The sequence below is a fragment of the Canis lupus genome, chromosome 29 (genome assembly GCF_048164855.1).
Source record: "Canis lupus baileyi chromosome 29, mCanLup2.hap1, whole genome shotgun sequence".
Classification (NCBI taxonomy): Eukaryota; Metazoa; Chordata; class Mammalia; order Carnivora; family Canidae; genus Canis; species Canis lupus.
Window position 1 is genome coordinate 19,148,573 of NC_132866.1, and position 19,791 is coordinate 19,168,363.

The following is a 19,791-nucleotide window of genomic DNA, read 5'->3' on the forward strand; positions in this document are numbered from 1 at the left end:
GTTTGCTTATCTATAAAACAGGGAAAATAAAAATTGATTCCATGGGACTCTTTAGAAGACAAAAATGCCACAAAGTACGTAAACTGCCTTGATGCAATCCCTGGCAACCAGCCGTCTCCTTAAAATATATGTCTCTTTCTTTCTCCCAACAGTTAAAGGATATGCTATGATGGTCCCAGACTGAGGGGAAAAAATGCAACTGTACGGTGATTATGTAAGAGAAAGTCTTGACATGAGAGACTCCTAACTCTGGGAAACAAACAAGGGGTAGTGGAAAGGGAGGTGGGCGGGGGGTTGGGGTGACTGGGTGATGGGCACTGAGAGGGGCACTTGGCGGGATGAGCACTGGGTGATATGCTATATGTTGGCAAATTGAACTCCAATAAAAAAAAATTTTTTTAAAAGAGAAAGTCTGTGTTCTTAAGAAATTCATACTGAGATGGTTAGGGGTGAAAAGGTACAATGTCTCCAGTGGTTCAGAAAAAAACATGCATAAATGGTTAGACGGATGGATAAAACAGATTAAGATGGATTAAACATAAGGACAATAAGAGAGAGAGAGAGACAGAGTGAATGACAAACAGGCCAAAATATTAAGAAGTAGTAAATCTGAGCAAAAGATATACCTCTAGAGCAACTCTTCTGTAAATCTGAACTATATTAAAAATAAAAGTTATAAAATATACACTATAAAAGATGTGTATTATATGTTTATGTGCTCTGGGGCAGAAGAGTAGATGAGTTTAGAGAGAATCATTGAAGACTTTGCCAACTTGGATTTTTGATGTGAAGTGTTAATGGACTCTGTTGACATCCCACCTGCTGCTCTGCCTGGAAGGCACACATGTGACAGGTGCATTTGAAACTTTCAGCCCAAAGTCAAATCTCCAAGAAAGCTAAGGTGTCAAGGGTTGTAACCAAAGTCCTAACTACTAACCTAAAGGGACAGTCATCCTTTCTCAGCCTGGGAGACACTTCAGTAGGCCTTCAGGCCAGTTCAGACCTGGAATGCCCCATGTGCAATCAGAGGTCTTGGCTGTACATTTTCACCTGCTGGATCAATTATTTAAAACCAGATTCTGAGCAGCCCCGGTGGCATAGCGGTTTGGCGCTGCCTGCAGCCCGGGGTGTGATCCTGGAGACTGGGATCAAGTCCCATTTCGGGCTCCCTGCATGGAGCCTGCTTCTCCCTCTGCCTGAGTCTCTGCCTCTCTCTCTCTCTCTCTCTCTCTGTCTCTCTCTCTGTCTCTATCTCTATGAATAAATAAATAAAATCTTAAAAAAAAAAAACAAAACAGATTCTGCCTCTATTGTTCATGTGGCTGGGTTCCAGACCTCTCAACTCACTCAATCTCTTATACATGGATGGAAATGTGAAAGCAGCAAACAGATTGTGTAGGAACATTCTGAGACCTTTTAGTGCCCTCTGATGCAGGTGGGAACAGGCTTCATAGAGGAGTTCAAAGAAGAGGCTCAGTTCAAATAACTCACAAAACTGCAATAAAAATGTGGCTTAGGGCATTGGGCCTGCTGAGTGAGAGCAGTCTCTCAAAGTCCTTCCTAGGGCGACAAAGTGTAGATTGGATCTTCAATAAACAATTTCTGTGTTCCAGCCTGATCTTCTCCAGGTGGACCTAATCTCGCCTGGCATAGTCTCTCGTTTTGTGCTAAACACACCTCAGGACACACACATGGCAGATATTTATTTCTCGTGGTGTGGATTTTGAACATATTATGCAGATAGCAAATGGGCATAAGTTGCATAGTTACGGATCTTAGCTTAACCTGGAGGGTAGACACAGATATCTTTATTGACACTTTCATGTATTTTATAAAGCATGCTAGCTTTGACCTAAAGTACATCTGCTTTTATTGGTGTCAGACTTGCCTACAGGTCTTGGGTGGTTCATCTGCCAAGTAACTTCAATATCCCTGTAAACTTTAGAGCTACAGAATACACTGTGACACCTAGGAGAAGCTAAGGGACTCGAACTGTGGGCAATAAACTGGTTGATTTGTGATTACAACCCTGATCTCACTGAAAAACTGATCAATTGCAGACTTGATAAATCAAGGTAGATGCATCCAACAGAGGGTTTTATAGCATAAAATAGGGTTTTATGTCTAGATATGGAAATATGTCTAGATACCAATGAAAAGATATTTTGGAAACTTAAATAAAAAGAACCAAGTGGCACAATATGACATGGCATTACCTGATTTTTGCAAAAATGTATACTTTTTCTAATTAAACATGCATACATAGACTAGCTAGAGATAAATAGTATAAGACATTTGCGGTCAGTTTTATCTGTAGAGCTGGATTTTCTATTTTTTATATTTCTGTTACTGTTTGGATTTTTTATACCATGTTTGTACTACTTTTGCAACAAGAAAAAATACTTAAGATTTGTAAACAGAAAAGAAAAAAAGCTCAGAAAACAAAAGCCACTCGGGTATCCTGTTTCCCCCTGGCTCTTTGCTCACTTTGAAAAGGCACAAGGTGACCCCCCCACCCAGGGTACAAGAGCAATGACAGAGCTGGAAGGGTGGGGGAGGGGTAGGCAGTAACCACATCAGTTACTGTTCTTCATGCTCTCTGGAAGTCCGGAGACCAGAGTGTTCTAAGCCATGGACCAGAGAGGCCACAGTGGACAGAGAGAAGTTCCAGAACTGCCAGCCATCTGAGGAACAACTTAAACCTCTGGCCTTCCACAAACATTTATGCTTCTCTGTGTCTCAGTTTCCTTATTTATACAAATTTTCTGGTGTGCAGGGTCCCAGTGAGAAAGAAATCATGAAAAAGATGTCTGTCTTCCCAGGCCAGAGCAGCCCATCTGCAGCATCAGCACTAAATAACTCTAAGGTGGCTGTGAAAATGGCAAAGCCATTTTATGGGGAGAGTCAGCAAGCAAAGTGCATCTTGGGCAAGCACAAGAAAACTATTTACAGCCTGAGAAGGCCCTAGTGGCCCCTTCCAGAAACCTGATTACTCTGTTTATGACAACTCAGGCAGCCAAGGATAAAGTGCCTCTGCTCTGTCAAATGGCAAAAGCTTAAGTGAAAGTGAACACCCCTCTCCTGGGACCCTGGGGTGGGAGGGTCAGGCACAAACCATCCTCACCACCCCCACCACCAGCGAACACAGCACAGAACTGTCAGTTCAGTGTCCCATCTCTGTCAACAATAAGCATGGAAATGAAAGGCTGGGTCGGGCTCCCACGAAGTAACAGAAGTATACATTCAGCCAAGCCTGGGCTTGGTGGAGGTGGTAGATGGGTTGCTCTATCCTTTAAGATTTTGTAGCAGTGCAGAGACCCTCTGAGAGTCCATTCCCAGAGCCGTGGGTCACTCTGTTTTCCTGCCTAAAAACAGGGAATGTTAGAGACAGCAATTGCTCTTTGCTCCACTAATAATAATGATATTATAATGGTGGAGTCCTGGCTGGTTCTGGTTTTACTCAACCAAATGTGTCTCTGAAAAGATGTATAAGTGGGATGGGCCTGAAAAAGCGCTGGCACAGGACCAGAAAACATTTCTGGAGGAAAAACGCATCAAAGCTTTTATGAGTTCTCTATGAGAACAGGGAGGGGGATAATGGATAAGTTTCCCTGTCTTCATGAAATATTTCTTTTCTGTTTGAATTTTCACAGAGAGCATCAATTATGTAAGCAGGAAAAACAACAGAAATGTATGTGCAAAAGGAGCCCACTGGACACTCCTCGAGCCTCACAAAGTGTCTTTTGGTAACAGAGTAATCACCCCTTGATAAAACTGCTTATCTTTGGAGGTGTTTGTAGGCAGAAAAGACAATTCATAATTTCTCTGAGGGACACACCCGCTACTTAAAGGAACCTTGCGAAGTATCCTTCTGTAGTAGATTAATCAGCTCTTCATTTTTCAGCTTCTCTTCAAATGTCAGTGTTTGCATATTTCCAGTTTTCCAAAAGACAGACACACTTGCATTCGATGGACCAGAATCTGGCAGAAGAATGTGACCATCCAGACACTGACGATACAGAGACTGGTTGGGGCAGGCTTTGTCCTTGCCTCCTAGACATCCTTGGGAAGATCCTTGAGACCAGTCCGGTGATGCCTCTCCCCATCCACTGGATCTGTAGGAAAATGCCTCCGAACATTTCAGCTTATCTTAGGGGACACTGTCACAGTGCCGAAGAATGCAGGTGCCAGGTCTCACTGGCCTCCTCACCTTGCTCCTCGGCTGATGGCTAGCTGAGGCCCAAGAAGTCCCCAAGGCAGCTTCAGATCCTGCTGAGCAGTGTGTGCCGTGGAAGTGCACGGGGGCGGGGAGGGGAAGGAGAGCAAGCAAGCAAGAGAAGGTAGAGACCTCAGAGCAGAGACCTCAGAGAGGGGCAGCAGGGCTCCTTTGTGGTTACAAGGGAGGATTCTAGAGCCTGGCCAAATCCCAACACTTCCACTTATCCGCTAGTGAGTTTCAGCAAAGCATTTAGTCTATGCCTCAGTTTCCTCACCTCAGAGGGTTGTATGGAGGATTAAATGAGATAATACATACGAAAATGCTATGAACGGGGAAGCCTGGGTGGTTCAGTGGTTGAGCATCTGCCTTTGGCTCCGGTGGTGACCCCGGGGTCCCAGGATCCAGTCCCACGTCGGGCTCCCTGCGTGGAGCCTGCTTCTCCCTCTGCCTGTGTCTCTGCCTCTCTCTCTCTCTCTCATTCTGTGTCTCTCATGAATAAATACCTAAAACCTTTTTTTAAAAGAAAAAGCTAGGAACCTATTAAGCACTATGGAAGTGTTGGCTGCGGTCAGCATCGTCAGCCTTGGACACGAATTATCGTGGATCGTTATCACCAAGGACCATCATCAACACGAGCCGTCGGATCGCCTGTGCCTACCGCAGGCCTCTAAGGGCGCAGACAAGGCCCCAAGAATTACCAGACAGATGTGTGCGAGACGGAGGGCGCCGCGGGGGAGACCTGCGGGGGAGACCTGCCGGGGGCTCGGCTTCCCCTCCCGCCGCGCATCCAGGGGCCTTGAGGCTCCGCCGCCTCGGAGCTTCCTGCGCGTGCGCAGTTGAGCACCAGGCCCGTGTCCTCGCTGCTCGCCTCGGGCTCGCTCCGCCGTCGGGCTCTGAGCTCCCGTCGGAGACTGCTCGAGGGCTGTGAATGCGCCAGGATTTGCGGCATCCTCGAAATTACAAGTCGGGTAAACACGCTGCTGTTTGCTTTACTTTCACAAGTCATTATTGGGGTGGTTGCCCGCATTTAGGAAAACGAAGCCTCCGAGCAATAAAGTGAGGCCATTTAGCTGGTGGGCCCCAGACTAGGGCTTGAACGTGGTCTCTTGGCTCCAAATCCACAGGAAGGGGCTTCTGGTTCACTGGTCGGCGCTGGAGGGGGAGGTCGAGGCACGGAACAGACGCAGTCTCCTGCTCTTGCTTCTCCTCCACCGCTCAGCCCCTTCCCCTTATAAAGGGGCTCAGTTAACACCCACCCTCTTTCCCTGCCCAGACCCCTGGCCCATCTGCCACCTAATCCAGCGCCCCCCGCCATCTGGTCACAGTCCCTTTTTCCTAGTGCTAAGATCTCAGAGCAGGATGGTGGGCACAGAGCTGCCTCCAGGATCCCCAGGGGGAAACAGGCCCTGAGGTTGAGCCTGTGCTGGAACTGCCCATCCCCCCATCCCCCCCAAGGTCAAAGACAAATGACAGACCTCACTGAACCCAGCCATTCTGCTCTCTTGGGACTGACCCAAAGCTGCACTGACCAAGCACGGTCCTCGGCATGGAGAGTGCAGAGAGGGAAACCACAAAATTCTCTTTCGCCAAACTGTGCGTGGGCTGTCGGCCCAGAGCTCTGTCTTAGAGTCCTTCTCCCATTAAACATCACACACAGAGAAACACAAACAAATAGAAATCTCCACCCAGGCAGGCCTCCCCACTCACTCATCCCCTAGGGCCTAACACCTACACTTCTCAGCTTGCCCTTCCAAAGCTTTGCATGAACACCCTGAAGCGCGCAGGGCACAGCACGCGGAGGTCTGCTCCCTGGAGCTTGTGTTCCCCGGTTGCACAAGAAGAGAGAACGAGGCTGCAGCTGCTCACACCACAAACTGCAAGAAATACAGGTACATAGCCACAAACACACAGACACGTGCCCTATCGCAGGGTCTGGCCAGACACATTTTGCACACAGTTAGTTCTGGTTCTGCATCTTCCACCTCCTTCCACTTGTTCTCAGAAGAGGAGATGCCGGAGGGCTTCAAGGGAAAGAGGCTACACAAGGTGGGCCAACAGCCAAACCAGGAGGGAAAGGAACTTGTCGCAATCGCAATCCGTGGGTAAACAAAGAATGAAGCTTTGGGGGACTGAAGAGCAGTTGTAGGGAGAGGGGAACAAAAACACAACCGAAACAAAGGATTTCACAGAAGTAACTATTTCCCCAACAGGCCAACAAATACCATGACTGCATGTCCTTATTTTCAACATACATTTTTTCTTTCTGGTTCAACTTTCAGGATTACCCACTCATAGGAAATAATCCACTTGAATAAAATATCAAAACGTCTTAAAAACACACATTGAAAAGCTCAAACCCTTTTTCCCCCCACTACATCAAGGCTCAGTGCTAGAGAGTCTATGTATGCTTTTGATTTTAATAATGTATGTCAGGTTTTTTTTTTAAATCTATGTGTTTCAATACTAGCTGAATTAAACAACTGTCGACCTCTGACCAAGGGACACATTTTCCTGCACTGCACAAAGTCACATTTGTGCCAGCTTCATCCCAGCCTCCTCTGAACTTCTATACCCAGGCGGAACTGGTGACACAAATGCTTTGATGATGACAACGACAATGGAGAAAATGCTTCTGTACTCACATTTGTCCCAGGGGAAGCCGAAGGAAATGCGGGATTTGACTGAGCAAATGACCTTGCTGGAATGGCCGCATATGATGATCCAAGATTTGAGGCATAATCTAAATGATAAATTACACCAACTGTATGAAATCCTAGTCATTTATTTTACCTTCAAAAGGCATTATTAGGACGTAAATTGGAAGAAAAAAATTAAAATTTCCTCTTAACATATTGAATAGTGATTGTTGTGATTTTTACCCTTGGGCAAGTTGGTAACCAACAAAGCCTTATGTCTGAAAGAGCCTAGACAATAGGTAGGCCAATATGCATTTTAGTGTCTTGGGATCTGTCTGCTTTATATTTATACATATATAGAGAGAGACAGAGTGAGAGAGAGAAAGAGAGAGGGGATAGGGACATCAGCAGGGAAGTTTGGTTATTAAAGACATGACATAGTAAGCCTTTGGGAAGCTGGTTTCTGCTTCAAGCTGCTGACCGGAAGGGCCTTACTTACCTTCAGAGTTCCCAGCAGGGTTATAAACAGCTGTGCTGTTGGGAGAGGCACACAGCGTTCCCTCTGCCGAACCGAGTATACACCGGATACCAGCGCTGGAGACGGGTGGAAAAGGGGAACCGGGAACCCAGTAAGTTAAATGAAGAATTATCATATGACCCAGAAATTCCACGCCTAGCCATAGGCCCCAAACAGTTGAAAAAGAGACGTTCAAACAAAAACTTGTACACGAAGATTCATAGTGGCACTATTCACAATAGTCAAAAGGTAAAAGCAACCCACATGTAGACCAAAAGATGAATAGATAAACAAAATGTGGTATATACATCCAATGGAATAGTATTCAGCCATAAAAAGGTTGTATATGCTACAACATGGATGAACCCTGAAAATATTCTGCTAAATAAAAAAAGTCAGTAATAAGAGGTAATAAAATGATTTCATGTCTATGAAATGTCCAAAAGGGGCAAATTCACAGAGATAGAAAGCAGATTAGTGGTTCCCATGGACTACAAGGGAGGGGAGAAGGAAATGACTACTTAATCAGTTTGGGGTTTGGAGTAATGAAAATGTTTGGGAACCACATAGTGATAATATTTGCACAACCTTGTGAATCTGCTAAATACCACTCGACTGTACACTTTAAAATGGCTTAAATGGAGGCACCCGCGTGGCTCAGTCAGTTAAGCATCTGACTCTTGATTTCAGCTTAGGTCTTGATCTCAGGGTCATTAGTTCAAGCCTCACACTGGGCTCCATGCTGAGCATGGAGCCTACTTAAAAAAATAAAAATTATGAAGTAAAATGGTGACTCTTCTGTGTCTCTGCCTCTCTCTTTCTCTCTCTCTCTGTGTCTATCATGAATAAATAAATAAAATCTTTAAAAAAAATAAAAATAAAATGGTGACTCTTAAGTGAATCTTACCACAATACAAAAAGAAGGAGCCAGAAAAGGAGACCCTTATAAAAATTTTTTAATTGTGATAAAATATACATAACATAAAATTTACCATCTTAACATTTCTAAGTGTCCAGTTCGGTGGCATTCAGCCCATTTACACTGTTGTGCAGCCATCACCACCAACCATCTCCAGAACTCTTCACCTTGCAAAACTGAAACCGCCCCCATGAAAAACTAACACCCTACTTCCCCTCCCTTGTGCCCCTGGCAGCCACGTTCTCCTTTCTGACTCTTCTAGCTGCCTCCTGTAAGTGGAGTCCCCCAGGATTTGTCTTTTTGTGACCGGTTTCTCTCACTGAGCACAATGCCCTCACACTCTGCCATGTTGTCACATAGGTCAGAAGTCCCTTTTCTAAAGCTAAATAATACTCCAGTGTCCAGATGTACACCATTTTCTTTATCTATTCATCTGTCAGTGGACATTTGCGTTGCTTCCACCCATTAGCTATTGTGAATAAGAAAGGGAAGCCTTTTGGGCACCTGGTGGCTCAGTGGTTGAGCGGCTGCCTTTGGCTCAGGGCATGATCTCAGGGTCCTGGGATCGAGTCCCACATCGGGCTCCCTGCAGGAAGCCTGCTTCTCCCTCTGCCTAATCTCTGCCTCTCTCTGTGTGTGTCTCTCATGAATAAATAAATAAAATCTTAAAAAAAAAAAAAAAAGGAAAGAAAAGAAAAAGAAAGGGAAGCCTTTTCAATGCACTCTTGTCAAAACACTTAACTCCAGTCTGCTGTTCACATCCTGGGCCACGTGCCCTCTTCTCTGTCTCCATGACCCCAGCTCGCTGCTTCCTGGTCTGCCCTCAGGCTGCCCCTGCCTATTCTTAGCCCAGCAGCAAGGGTCCCGGTTGGTGGAGCCGGAGTGCATCACTCCTTCGTTCCACCCTCTGATACTCCTCTGATACTCTCTCAAAGCAAAATGGAAGTCCTCACAAGAAGCCGAGGAGTTTAGGATCTGGGCCCGGGTGACTTCCCTGGCTCCTTACCCCAGGACTCCGCTCCAGTCACACTGATGTTGCCTGAGCGTCCCGGGGCCACACCAGGGCCTTCAAACTTGCTGTTCCCCTTACTGGGAGTACCTGTCCCCCAGACAGCCACAGCTCATCACACTCCCTCCTGAGAGGTCCTCAGGGAGGCCTTGCCCAGCCACCCTACTTAAAATGCAAGGACCAGGGGCCCCTGGGTGGCTCAACTGATTAAGCGTCTGACTTTAGATCACGTAATGATCCCGGAGTTCTGGGATCAAGCCTGCATCAGGCTCCCTACTTCTACCTGCTTCTCGCTTTCCCTCTGCCTGCCACTCTCCCTGTTTATGTGCTCTCTCTCTCTCAAGTAAGTAATAAAATATTTTTTTAAAAAAATAATAAAATAGGGAAATCCCTGGATGGCTCAGCAGTTTAACACCTGCTTTCGGTGCTGGGCATGATCCTGGAGTCCCGGGATCATGTCCCACATCAGGCTCCCTGCATGGAGCCTGTTTCTCCCTCCTCCTGTGTCTCTGCCTCTGTCTCTCTCTGTGTGTCTCTCATGAATAAATAAATAAAATCTTTAAATAATAATAATAATAAAATATTTTTTAGATATTTTAAAAGTAAATAAATAATAAATAAATAAAATGCTAGGACCAGTCCCTATGAGTGCACATGCATATGCACACAAGCTTCCTGCTCTTGCTCTGCCCTGTTTTTTGCTTAGCATTTACTACCAGGGATGTTATAGGATTCACTTGTTTATTTTATCATCTGTCCCCCCACCCACATTAAGTATAAGCTCCTTGAGGACAGGGACACTGCCTGTTTTGTTCTCTGCTGCTTCCCTAGCACCTAAAACAGAAGGTGATGCACAATAGGTGCTCAATGAAAGTTTGCTGAGCATCTGCATGCACCTGTTCTCCTGGCCAGCACTCACTTTTCAATTAGCAATAATCGCGCCTCGGATAAACCTCATTGGCTACGATACTGCCACTGCACAAAGCTCAGCACTCACTTTTCAGAGAAGACCAGGCATTTCTGAGCATGTAGTTTCCCTTTCACATGCAGCTCCCAGTCCTAGGCCAGAAGGAAAGGAAAAGTGACCAAAGTAGAAATGAATCCGTGAGAAGTAAAGGGATGAGAGCAGGCTTCCCCATCAGGCAGGGGGCTCAGAGCCCAGAGACTGCACCACCCTGCCAGCACATCTCCCTCCCCTCTTCCTCTCCCTCCCAGGCTCCTCCCCACATCTACTGTCAAATCCAGCCCCATTGCCATTGGCCAGACCCTCTAGGACAAGAACCCAGCATCCCAAGCCAGATTCCCTCCTCCCCTCTCAGTGGACCCCTGGTCCCATGGCACCTCCCAGCTTCTACTCCCTTCCCCTCCCCTAGAGGGACTGCATCCATGTCTATGACTGGTTGGGGAAATCTGGCAAGTGGACTCACAGTGAGCTGCAAAGCTTAAGAAAGGCTTATGAGAGACAAAATCTGCCATCGCCTCCCAGTGTCGGCCAGCCCCCTCCCTCTGCCGGGGGACTGGGATGAACTTGCACAGCGTGACCCAAACAGAGGTGAAGGACACTGTGGCGTGACTCCCGCTACACAGGAATCATTATGCTCTGCAGATGGGATGGGAGAAGAGAGGCGGCATGGCCCAGTGCTTAAGCGGCACAGGTTCTGGGAGCGTGAGACCCACGTTCCAATCTTCACTCTGCCACTCTCTAGCGATGGGGCCCTGGACAAGTCCTATCCTCTCTCTGGGCCTTGGTTTCCTCACCTGAGGAAAAATGATATTAGTAATCGTACCCACCTCACAGAGTTACTGCTGACATATGGAAATGATTTAATAGATGTTAGCTGTTTTAATTACTCTTGCCTTAGAATTTTTTTTTACTGTGTCACTAATACATTCTGGAGGGGGTGGGATTCATACTATAATAGACTTTTGCTAACAGGGGCCCAAAGCATTTTATGACCACATGGAAGGTGTGATGAGGCTCCATCTCGGTCTTCCAGATGGGAAACCGAGGCACTCTATAATGCTGTGTCTATGTCTCACCTGAGAAGTGCTCTCTTGCCCTCATCCCAAATTCTGCCAGCGTTTCCGTGCCTTGCATACTCAGTACAATGTACTCTGGGCACACCACAGAGGAAGAGCCTTCCTCAAGGAAGCAGGAGACAGTTCCTGAGTCCCTTCTCTGTCACGCGGGTGGGGTCCCTCGGCCCCCCACTCAGCCGCAGCTTTCTCATCGATAAACATGGATAAGAATCTCTTAGCTGCCTTAAAGCAAGGGAGCGGCCCTGATACATTTCTGAAATGAATTCTGGCTCTGATATCTATGATTTTAATCACGGGTACTGATGGCAAAATCCTGCCACTGAGTCCCCAAACGCGACCGCTCCTAGCTCTTGAGTAGCAGGCGGTGGGTTGTGGTGGCGAGCCTCCCAGGCTCCAGCTGTGGCTCCCAGGCTGCCTTGGAGGACTCACCTTCAAATCAAACACCTTCTTGTCGCAGATGCTACAGATGTGTGGCAGGTGAAGGGGGGCCACACCGTGAAAGTCATTCAGCTCGTGAGCCTGCAGGGGCCGCACAGACAGCACAGCCTGCTCCTCCTTGGCCCGCCGCCGGGCACTGCTGAAACCCTGTTTGCTGTTGTTTAGTCGACCCCCAAAGGAAGGAGGGGTCCTGTCTGGGGTGGGCTCCTCGGGGTCATACAGCTCATAGGGCTGGCCGGGGGGTGGAGGCCACAGGTTAGGGCCTGCTGTAAGGTCGGGCTTGCTCTGGCCAGAGAATCCGTGGGGGCTCTCCCATTGGCTGTTTGCACCTTGCAGCAGTGGACCTACCTCGCCTTTCATGCCCCCGGCCTGCTCAGCCGCAAATCCACCTGCCACATGCGACCCTTGGGAGTTGGGTCCGTAGAAGTCCTTGGGAAAGGCTGCTTGGCCATCCTGACCTGAGTGGCTATAGTGCCCTTCATAGGTCACACTGCCTGTGGTAGAGGCTGTGGCTGGCAGGAAGCTGGGCTGACTGTCTGTTTCAGAGCCATATGCCTGGCTGGAGTTGGCTTTGCCATACTCATAGAATCCTGCTGCAGCAGAAGCGGGCCCAGTCTTGCCAATGCCCAAGATGACTGCTGGCTGGGCAGGGGTCTGAGGCATGACCCCGCTGAAAGGATGCATCACCACAGCATTGGGGGTTTGGCTGGGAAGGCTCACAGAGGGTCCTGGGGCTCGTGTCTGGCCAGGGGGTGAGAAGCCAATTGCATTGGAGGGAAACTGGGCACTGGGCATGGTCACAGCATGTTGGGGCACCCCAGTATGGCTGTGGGGAGTGCCGATCACAGATGGATGCCTCAGCTGGTTGAAGAGAGGCTGGGACATGGCCACTTTGGAGAGGACTTGGTTCAGGACTGTGGCGGCTGCGGTGTTGTTGGTGACAGCTGTCTGTGCCAGCTTCAGCCGGTGGAGGGTGAGCTGGGCTTGCAGTTGAGCCAGTTGGAGACTGGCAGGCGAAGGAAGCAGAGGGTTCGGGTTACTGACGGAGAAGGGGTTCTTGTCCAGGAGCTTGGCGGCACTGCAGAAACACAAAAGTCTAGATGCACAGCTCGTTTTCACCCAGGGAGCAAGGGGCTCTTTCTTTGCTTATCCATGGTTCCCCATCTCATATAAAACCCACCCACACAGACCCCACATATAAGTGAGTCTGCAGAACACCTGTACTCACACATACTCTGATTTTTTAAAAACTAAGAAAAATTATGTTATGACAGAATGGTCAATCTCATTAAATCAGATACAAGCTAAAACCATTAGAAAAAAAATTCTGCCTATCAAAATAGCTAAAAAAAATTTTTAGTAACAGTATTCATTACTGGTAAAATAAAGTGGAGTGAACACAATGTTAATAATAGTCTGAACTCGTGCAACTTTGTTAAAAGATAGTCTGATAATAGGCACTCATTACAGCCACACTCTTTGACCTAATAATTCAATTCTGTCCTGAGAAAATGAGCTAAAATGTAGATAAAACTTGATGCCTAAAGATGTTTAATAATACTACATTTATTTAAGAGTCCAAAGCTGAAAATTACAAAAATCCGATAATGGGTTTGAGGGAAGGATTTAAACAAAGTAATTTATAATATATCTACATAATAAATGTCAAGGAATCATTTACTATTAATGTAAATTTCTACTTTATTATGTAATAATTAAGGCATTCAAAAAAGTAAACCCAACACCAAGGTTAAGACAGAAAACATTCCAACATTTTAAAATCCCCCTGGCATCTGCTCTCCCCATCCATGCCCCACCCCATCATTGCCAATAGTATATACTATATTAAATTTGGTAAGGTCATTGTTTACAACAACAGCAAATTAGTGACATGAGCAGATCCATATGCTCTATATGTTAAGTGAAAAAAAGCAAGCTTCAAATTTGCATCCAGAGTAAATCGTGTGTATATCTTCACCAAACATATTTTCATCCCGATCCTCATTTCGCATCCAAAAACAACAGGAATCAAGCTCCCTTCAATCCACTCTCAAACCCAACTAGCATAAGGAATAACCAAAAAAAGTCACAAGTGATGAAGACTGCATTTGAAGCCGTAGGCAGTGGTGGGCTCTTACAGAAGCCTATTGTGGGGGTGATCTGTCTGACATGTGCCTTTCTTGTGACTTCTGTTGGTTGGTTATGGTGTTTTCTTGACCGAACACCAGGATTCATGTTCTGAAAAGGGGACAGACTTCCCCAGAAATTCTTGAAGATGTGGTTAGTATTGTCAGGGCTCTTTTGTAAGACCATATTTTCTGGGTTTTCAACTGCCCTTCTGGGTAGTGGATGTAATCAGAGAAATCTGTTTGGGATATTGATGAACTGGAATTTCCAGGACATGTGAAGGTTCATGGGAAGAACAGAACTGTGCATTTGAAACTGGGATTATCATGAACAACCCAGGCTCTACATTCAGCATGCCTATGGGAGTGTGGGGGCAGAATTTGTAAGGCTGGGACACTTCAGACAAGGTTTCCACTGTCACAGGTTCTATACAGGATAAGTTTGATGACACAAAGGGAGAGAGGCTGGGGGTGAGGGCCCAGTGAGGAAAAAAGGGGAGACATGGAAAGTGGGTGGCATGTCACATCTCTCCCACTTCGAACATGCTTTGAGGGAAGAGAGCTTCTGCTTAGGCTGGCACTTTGCATTGGTCTGAGAGAACAGTGGGAGGCAGGGAGGAGGTGTGGAGGTGGTAGAGAGGAAGGTGAGTAGGAGAGAGCCAAATCTGCATGTGATGCTTCTGTGTGACCAGTCAGTGCTCAGCCTATATCATCCCATTTGATGTCTCCATCAATCTTTTTGGGTAGAAAATGTTCACCTCATTTTGCAAAGCAAGAATCTAAAGCACAAAGAGATTAGGTGAGCTTCTTAGGAATACTCACTCCTGGTGAATACAGGCATGGGATTCAAACCCCAGCCAGGTTTTGAAAAGAAAAGAAGGGGCACAGGCAGTTAGGTGTGTAGCTTCTCAGCCCTCCCTGAATACACCTTCTCTTCCTTGGCTGCTCCACTGTTTTGTTTGAAGTGAATTCTCAGAACATCATGCACACCAGCATTCAAACATAAGTGCAAAACACATTTCAGAGTCAGATAAAAATAATTTTGGATTGCTCTTTCCCAGTCTATGCGAAATCAAGAATTTTCCCTAAGTCATTAAAGACACATTACCTTCACACAGCCAGCAGCCTTGCTGGGCTCCCAGGATAGAATAGTTTGGCTGTATTTTAAGATATTGGGGGGCTGGGGGAGTCACGTTTAAAGGTGGTTACAGACATTTCCTCCTCTGTGTAGTGCTGGTTACAGCCAAGCCTTGGTACCCCAGTGTGGCCCAGGCACAAATCATGGCAGCAGCAGAGCTAGGAAGGCACTAATTGCCTACGTAGGCGAGAATATGAAGGGAAAGGAGGATGGTCAAGAGTCTGATGATAGATTTCTACTTGTGTAGTATTAAGTAGTTGAGCTTTAGAAGAGCAATTAAGCTTAACTCAAAACCCTGCCCACACACGGCCAACCCTTCCCACCAGGTTTGTCCATAACACAGCCTGTCCCCGCTAACAAGGCGATAATGAGGTGCCAACTTAGTTTCCATGACCAAGGTAACACAAGATTGGTTTTGTTTTCCCCAGAGAAGTCAGCTGTATTTTCTAAAACTGTGTTCTGGGCTGGAGTGAGCTCTTGCAGGAGATTTCCCTTCACTTCTGAAAGGACATGCGAGGAAGAGCTATCTTTCCAACTAAGAAAGCCAGCCTCACTGGGTATTTGTAGGTCAGCCACGAGAAACAAATGCTCTTCCAAGTGCGGCGCAGATTACAGAAGTTTACCCATTTCAACGCAGCATGAAATATAGACTCATTAGATTTTCTTCCCAATTTCTGTTTTGACTAGCATATTCATATTGTCCCCAACCTTAACCAACTTTGAAAGGAAGTTATTTCACATGAATCATGACAGTGAAATACCTCATTTGAACCAAAGATCCTTAAAAAGGAAGAGATACATCATCTTATCTACAAAAAAAAGAAAGAAAGAAAAAAGAAAGAAAGAGCCCTAAAATCCTTAGCCTACAAGAGTTAAGAACCTAAAATTCAGGTACAGATAGCAATCATCTTTCTAAGCCCCAAGCTGGGCTATCCCTAGGGACTAGAACTAACGTCGCCTTCTTGTATTCCTGCTACCTCCATTTGTCAGTTATATCACTTAGTATATCCTGCTTTGTGTTAAAAATAATTGCTATGTACCCTTCTCCCTCTACTCGACCAAAGCTCCACGAGAGAACAAGGCATTGCGTGGAGATTCTCACATTATCCTGGCATGCTGCCTTGAACCTGGTAGTCACTCAGTAACTTCGATGAATGGAGTGAAGAAAGAAGATAATAGATATGGCTCATCACAACCTGGTGGCTTTAAGATGTGGACACCTCATTTGAGAGTATACATCTCCGTGAATAAAAACCCTCAAACAATTTAAAAAGAAGAATCTAAATATACCCAGAAACCAAATGGATTTTGCTGCGGTATACAGCTTAAACCCCAATCAGGTACAGAGTCACCTGCCTAGAAGAGTGTCTACAATTCCCCATTCCAAAGCAGGAGTTCTAACACATCCTTCTCCCTGTCCAAATCTAGGTTTTGAAATTGAATAAATAATCCCTGTGGTAGGCTGAATAATGACCCATTCAAAGATAATCCAATCCTAATCCCCAGAACCTATAAATGTAACCTTACATGGTAAAGGGGACTTTGCAGATGTGATTAAGGATCATGAGATGGAGAGATTATCCTGAGTTATCTAGGCAGGCCCGATGTAATCACGAGAGTCCTTATAAAATGGAGGCAGGGGGATCAGAGTCAGAGAGAATAGATACAAAGACGGAAGCAGAGGAATGAAACGAAAGAATATGCAATACTGCTGGCTCTGAAGAAGGAAGGGGCCATGAGCCAAGGAAATCCAGGCACTTTCTAGACACTGGAAAAGGCAAGGAAATGAATTTCCCCTAAAGCCTCAAGAAGGAACCAGCCCTGCTGACACCTTGACTTTGGCTCAGTGAGACTGAGTTTGGATTTCTGACCTCCAGAAATGTAAAGTAAGAAAGTTGTATTGTTGTGAGCCACTAAATTTCTGGTAGTTACAGAAGCGATAGGAAACTAATATAATCCAGCAAGAAAATTAGATGTAAGAGAAGCTGCCCCTCAGAGAGGAGGTGGTGGGTGTGGGGTCACTGGCCAGATCTCGTTGGTATAAACTCATGCCCCCCTAGGGAACCTAGGAAGCACAGACCTTCAGACTGGGTGTCACAACATCCTCTGGAAACCTTACCAGAGGCCAGAAAAACCCAGACGTCTCTTCCCTTTCAAAGTCAGCATTGGCATCAGTGGCAACCTGGGAAAGCTTTGAATTGTAGGCCATGAGGGATCAAATCATCCTCTCACCCCCACAACAAGGAGAGAAAGTGACTTGTCCCGAGCCACATAGCTGCATAGCCCTAACACCTTAGTGAGAGCCCAGATCATCCAAACCAGCTTCTAGTGCCTGATAGAATTAGCCTTGCCTCCAAAAGCCCTAACTAAGCCCCAGAAGTATCTATTTCATCACCAAATTATCATCCCCACCCATTTTTATCTCTCCACTCAGTTTTGAGAAATACTGACAACCTTTGATATGCAAGGCACTCCCTGAGCACCAGGGAGATGCAAAGTACAGTCCCCTTCTGTAATCTCCACAACTCTGGAGGTGGTAGCAGGGATGCCCCCTTGTCTGGGGAAGGGGGGAGGGCGGGGGCAAAGTTCTCTGCACCTGCCACATTTCTTCTCCTAAAACTGTGCAGTGGCATGGTTTGCAGCCAAGTAGTCCAAGTGTGGACAGGGAAGGAGGGCGTGCCGCACAGGGAGTTCTGTAGCCTGGGCATCTGGCACAGAGCTGGGACAGCTTATCACTCAGCACAGCCACCGTGACTCACCCAGGCCTCTGCGAGGCTAACTGCCCCGGGGGCCGAGGCTGCCTTTCTGAACCATTAATTGTTACAAAGAATTCTCGGTGCATAATTACATTAAAAACTTTGGTTCCCTGCTCTCTGAGACAGCATTTTTTAATTAAAGCAGCATTTCTCTCAAGAGTTTTAAAAATAAAATATAACATAAAGAAGAGCTGGTTGCCTTTATAATGCCAGGATATTTAGGAGATTCAGATGAAAGCTGTTTCTAATGGTTTAATTCCATAGTGTTGAAAGGATGTGTAACATATTGTATTCACCAGGAGAACGAAACAGCTGTCTCGACTTGAAAATGCTCGTTATTTGTCCCAAAGCTCATTATTTGTCCCAAAGCTCTTTCATGTTTTATTCTGAGTCCCAAGCAGGATGCAAGGATGGATCAGTATCTGCACACAAGGAGTGAGTGAGGCACTGTCCTTCCTTGGTTCGAGTCAGGCATGATGCTGGAAATGCAGCAAGATTTCCGTGATGTGTAACCCATTCGGTTCTGCAAGGAAGGGAGAGCATCCAGGACACAGGCAGGCTCTGTGGGGCCTCTGCTCAGAAACAGACTCCATCAAATAGGCCAACGGGCATTCACCTGTTTACTTCGCCCATGTGAATTGAGCATCTATTATGTGCCAGGCAAAGTTCCGAGGTGATGGGAACACAGAGATGAGCAAGGAGAAATCTTCCTGAGATCCCAGGGAGCCAGATCAACCCAGAGTGTGAAGAGGATTCTGACACCAGTAAGCACAGAGATAGTACGGCACGGGGAAGGTGGTTCAAGCCTCAGATGTTTGATTGATTGATTGATTGATTGACTGCTTCAGATGTTTTAGAAAAATGTAATCAACGAAAGAAAAGGCCTTCTCGAGGGCTATCCCTGAACAAAGACAAATATTCTGAATTTATTAAGTCACCTACAGATGCAAAGATGTCTTCGCTGTTGGTGAAAAGCAGCTGTATGATGAACTGTGGTCAGAGACCCTGCCTCTTTCTGGTTGTATGATGGGGAAACGTCACTTAATTTTTCCGACACTCAAAATTTTCTCATCTATAAAATGGGATAGTAATCTCTATCCAATGTGACACAAAACTGGCCGATCAGAGCCCCCTGGCCACAGTGGTTGGCTCAGGGATGAGCATTTTGTTGGAGCTACTGGGAGAGAGACATTCTTTTGTCCTGCCATGCCTGGGTTGTTATACTGGCTGAATTTCGCCACCACTTAAGGAAAGCCTGCTTGAGGATAAAGCCAACCCAAAGGCACTGCCCAAAGACAGAGGCACTGGCAGTGTGACCTCCTAGGGGTGCCTCGAATCAGTTTCCCCTGCATCTGCTTGGACATTTCTGTACAGGAATCAATGCATTACCTTTATTGCTTCATAAAAATAAAAAATGTAATAAGAAAGCCAGCCTACCTGAATCATCTGCTTTTCATTCAGATGGTTCTCCTCCATGGCCCCATGTTGGCTCAAGAGCTCCCTGTTGCTCTCCAGGTTCCTCTACTGAGTGGACTGACCATAAGGCCCCAACAGCTGGAGCTACACGGTCACTGAAACTCAGGCACTTTGCTGTGACTATCTGCTGACCAGAGACACCTGCTTCTTGCAGGTCTGAGACACAGAAGGCTCCTCCGCCCTTGGTGGAGTCAGATCCCCCCAAATGCTGGTCACTAGGCCAGGGTGTGAATGGGGTGCAGGAGTAAAATCCCCCATGAGCCTATGGGCTACACGACAACCTCTTATAGGTACGGAGACCCACGGGTGCTCCTGTGAGCAGGGGATGTAATGCCTTGTGGCCCTCACCAGGGGACAATTTCTAACTAACACCAATCATTCTTAGCACTTAACAGGCCGGTTTTAATATACTAAGAACTGGCTTTATAAAAGGCATTAGCTATCTATCCTTCCCCCCAACAAAAGATCTTTATTCAAGATACAATGGTCTTCCCTCACTTGGAGGAAAGGAGAGTAC

At 46.4% G+C, this 19,791-nt stretch overlaps 1 protein-coding gene and 1 pseudogene across 4 annotated transcripts in view; both read right to left on the minus strand.

The window, feature by feature from the left end:
- Positions 1–19,791, minus strand: part of RBM20 (RNA binding motif protein 20) — a 191,509-nt gene that overhangs the window by 39,842 nt on the left and 131,876 nt on the right. For 3 of the 4 annotated variants that reach the window (XM_072805351.1, XM_072805352.1, XM_072805353.1), the window contains exons 2-5: positions 11,770–12,856; positions 10,298–10,359; positions 7,355–7,449; positions 6,862–6,959 (exon numbers count right to left, since the gene is read on the minus strand). In XM_072805351.1, coding sequence (XP_072661452.1) covers positions 6,862–6,959; positions 7,355–7,449; positions 10,298–10,359; positions 11,770–12,856 — 1,342 coding nt within the window. The remainder of the gene's footprint in view (positions 1–6,861; positions 6,960–7,354; positions 7,450–10,297; positions 10,360–11,769; positions 12,857–19,791) is intronic. The other variant, XM_072805355.1, reaches the window with a different exon arrangement.
- LOC140621251 (U4 spliceosomal RNA) lies at positions 10,216–10,287 on the minus strand (annotated as a pseudogene).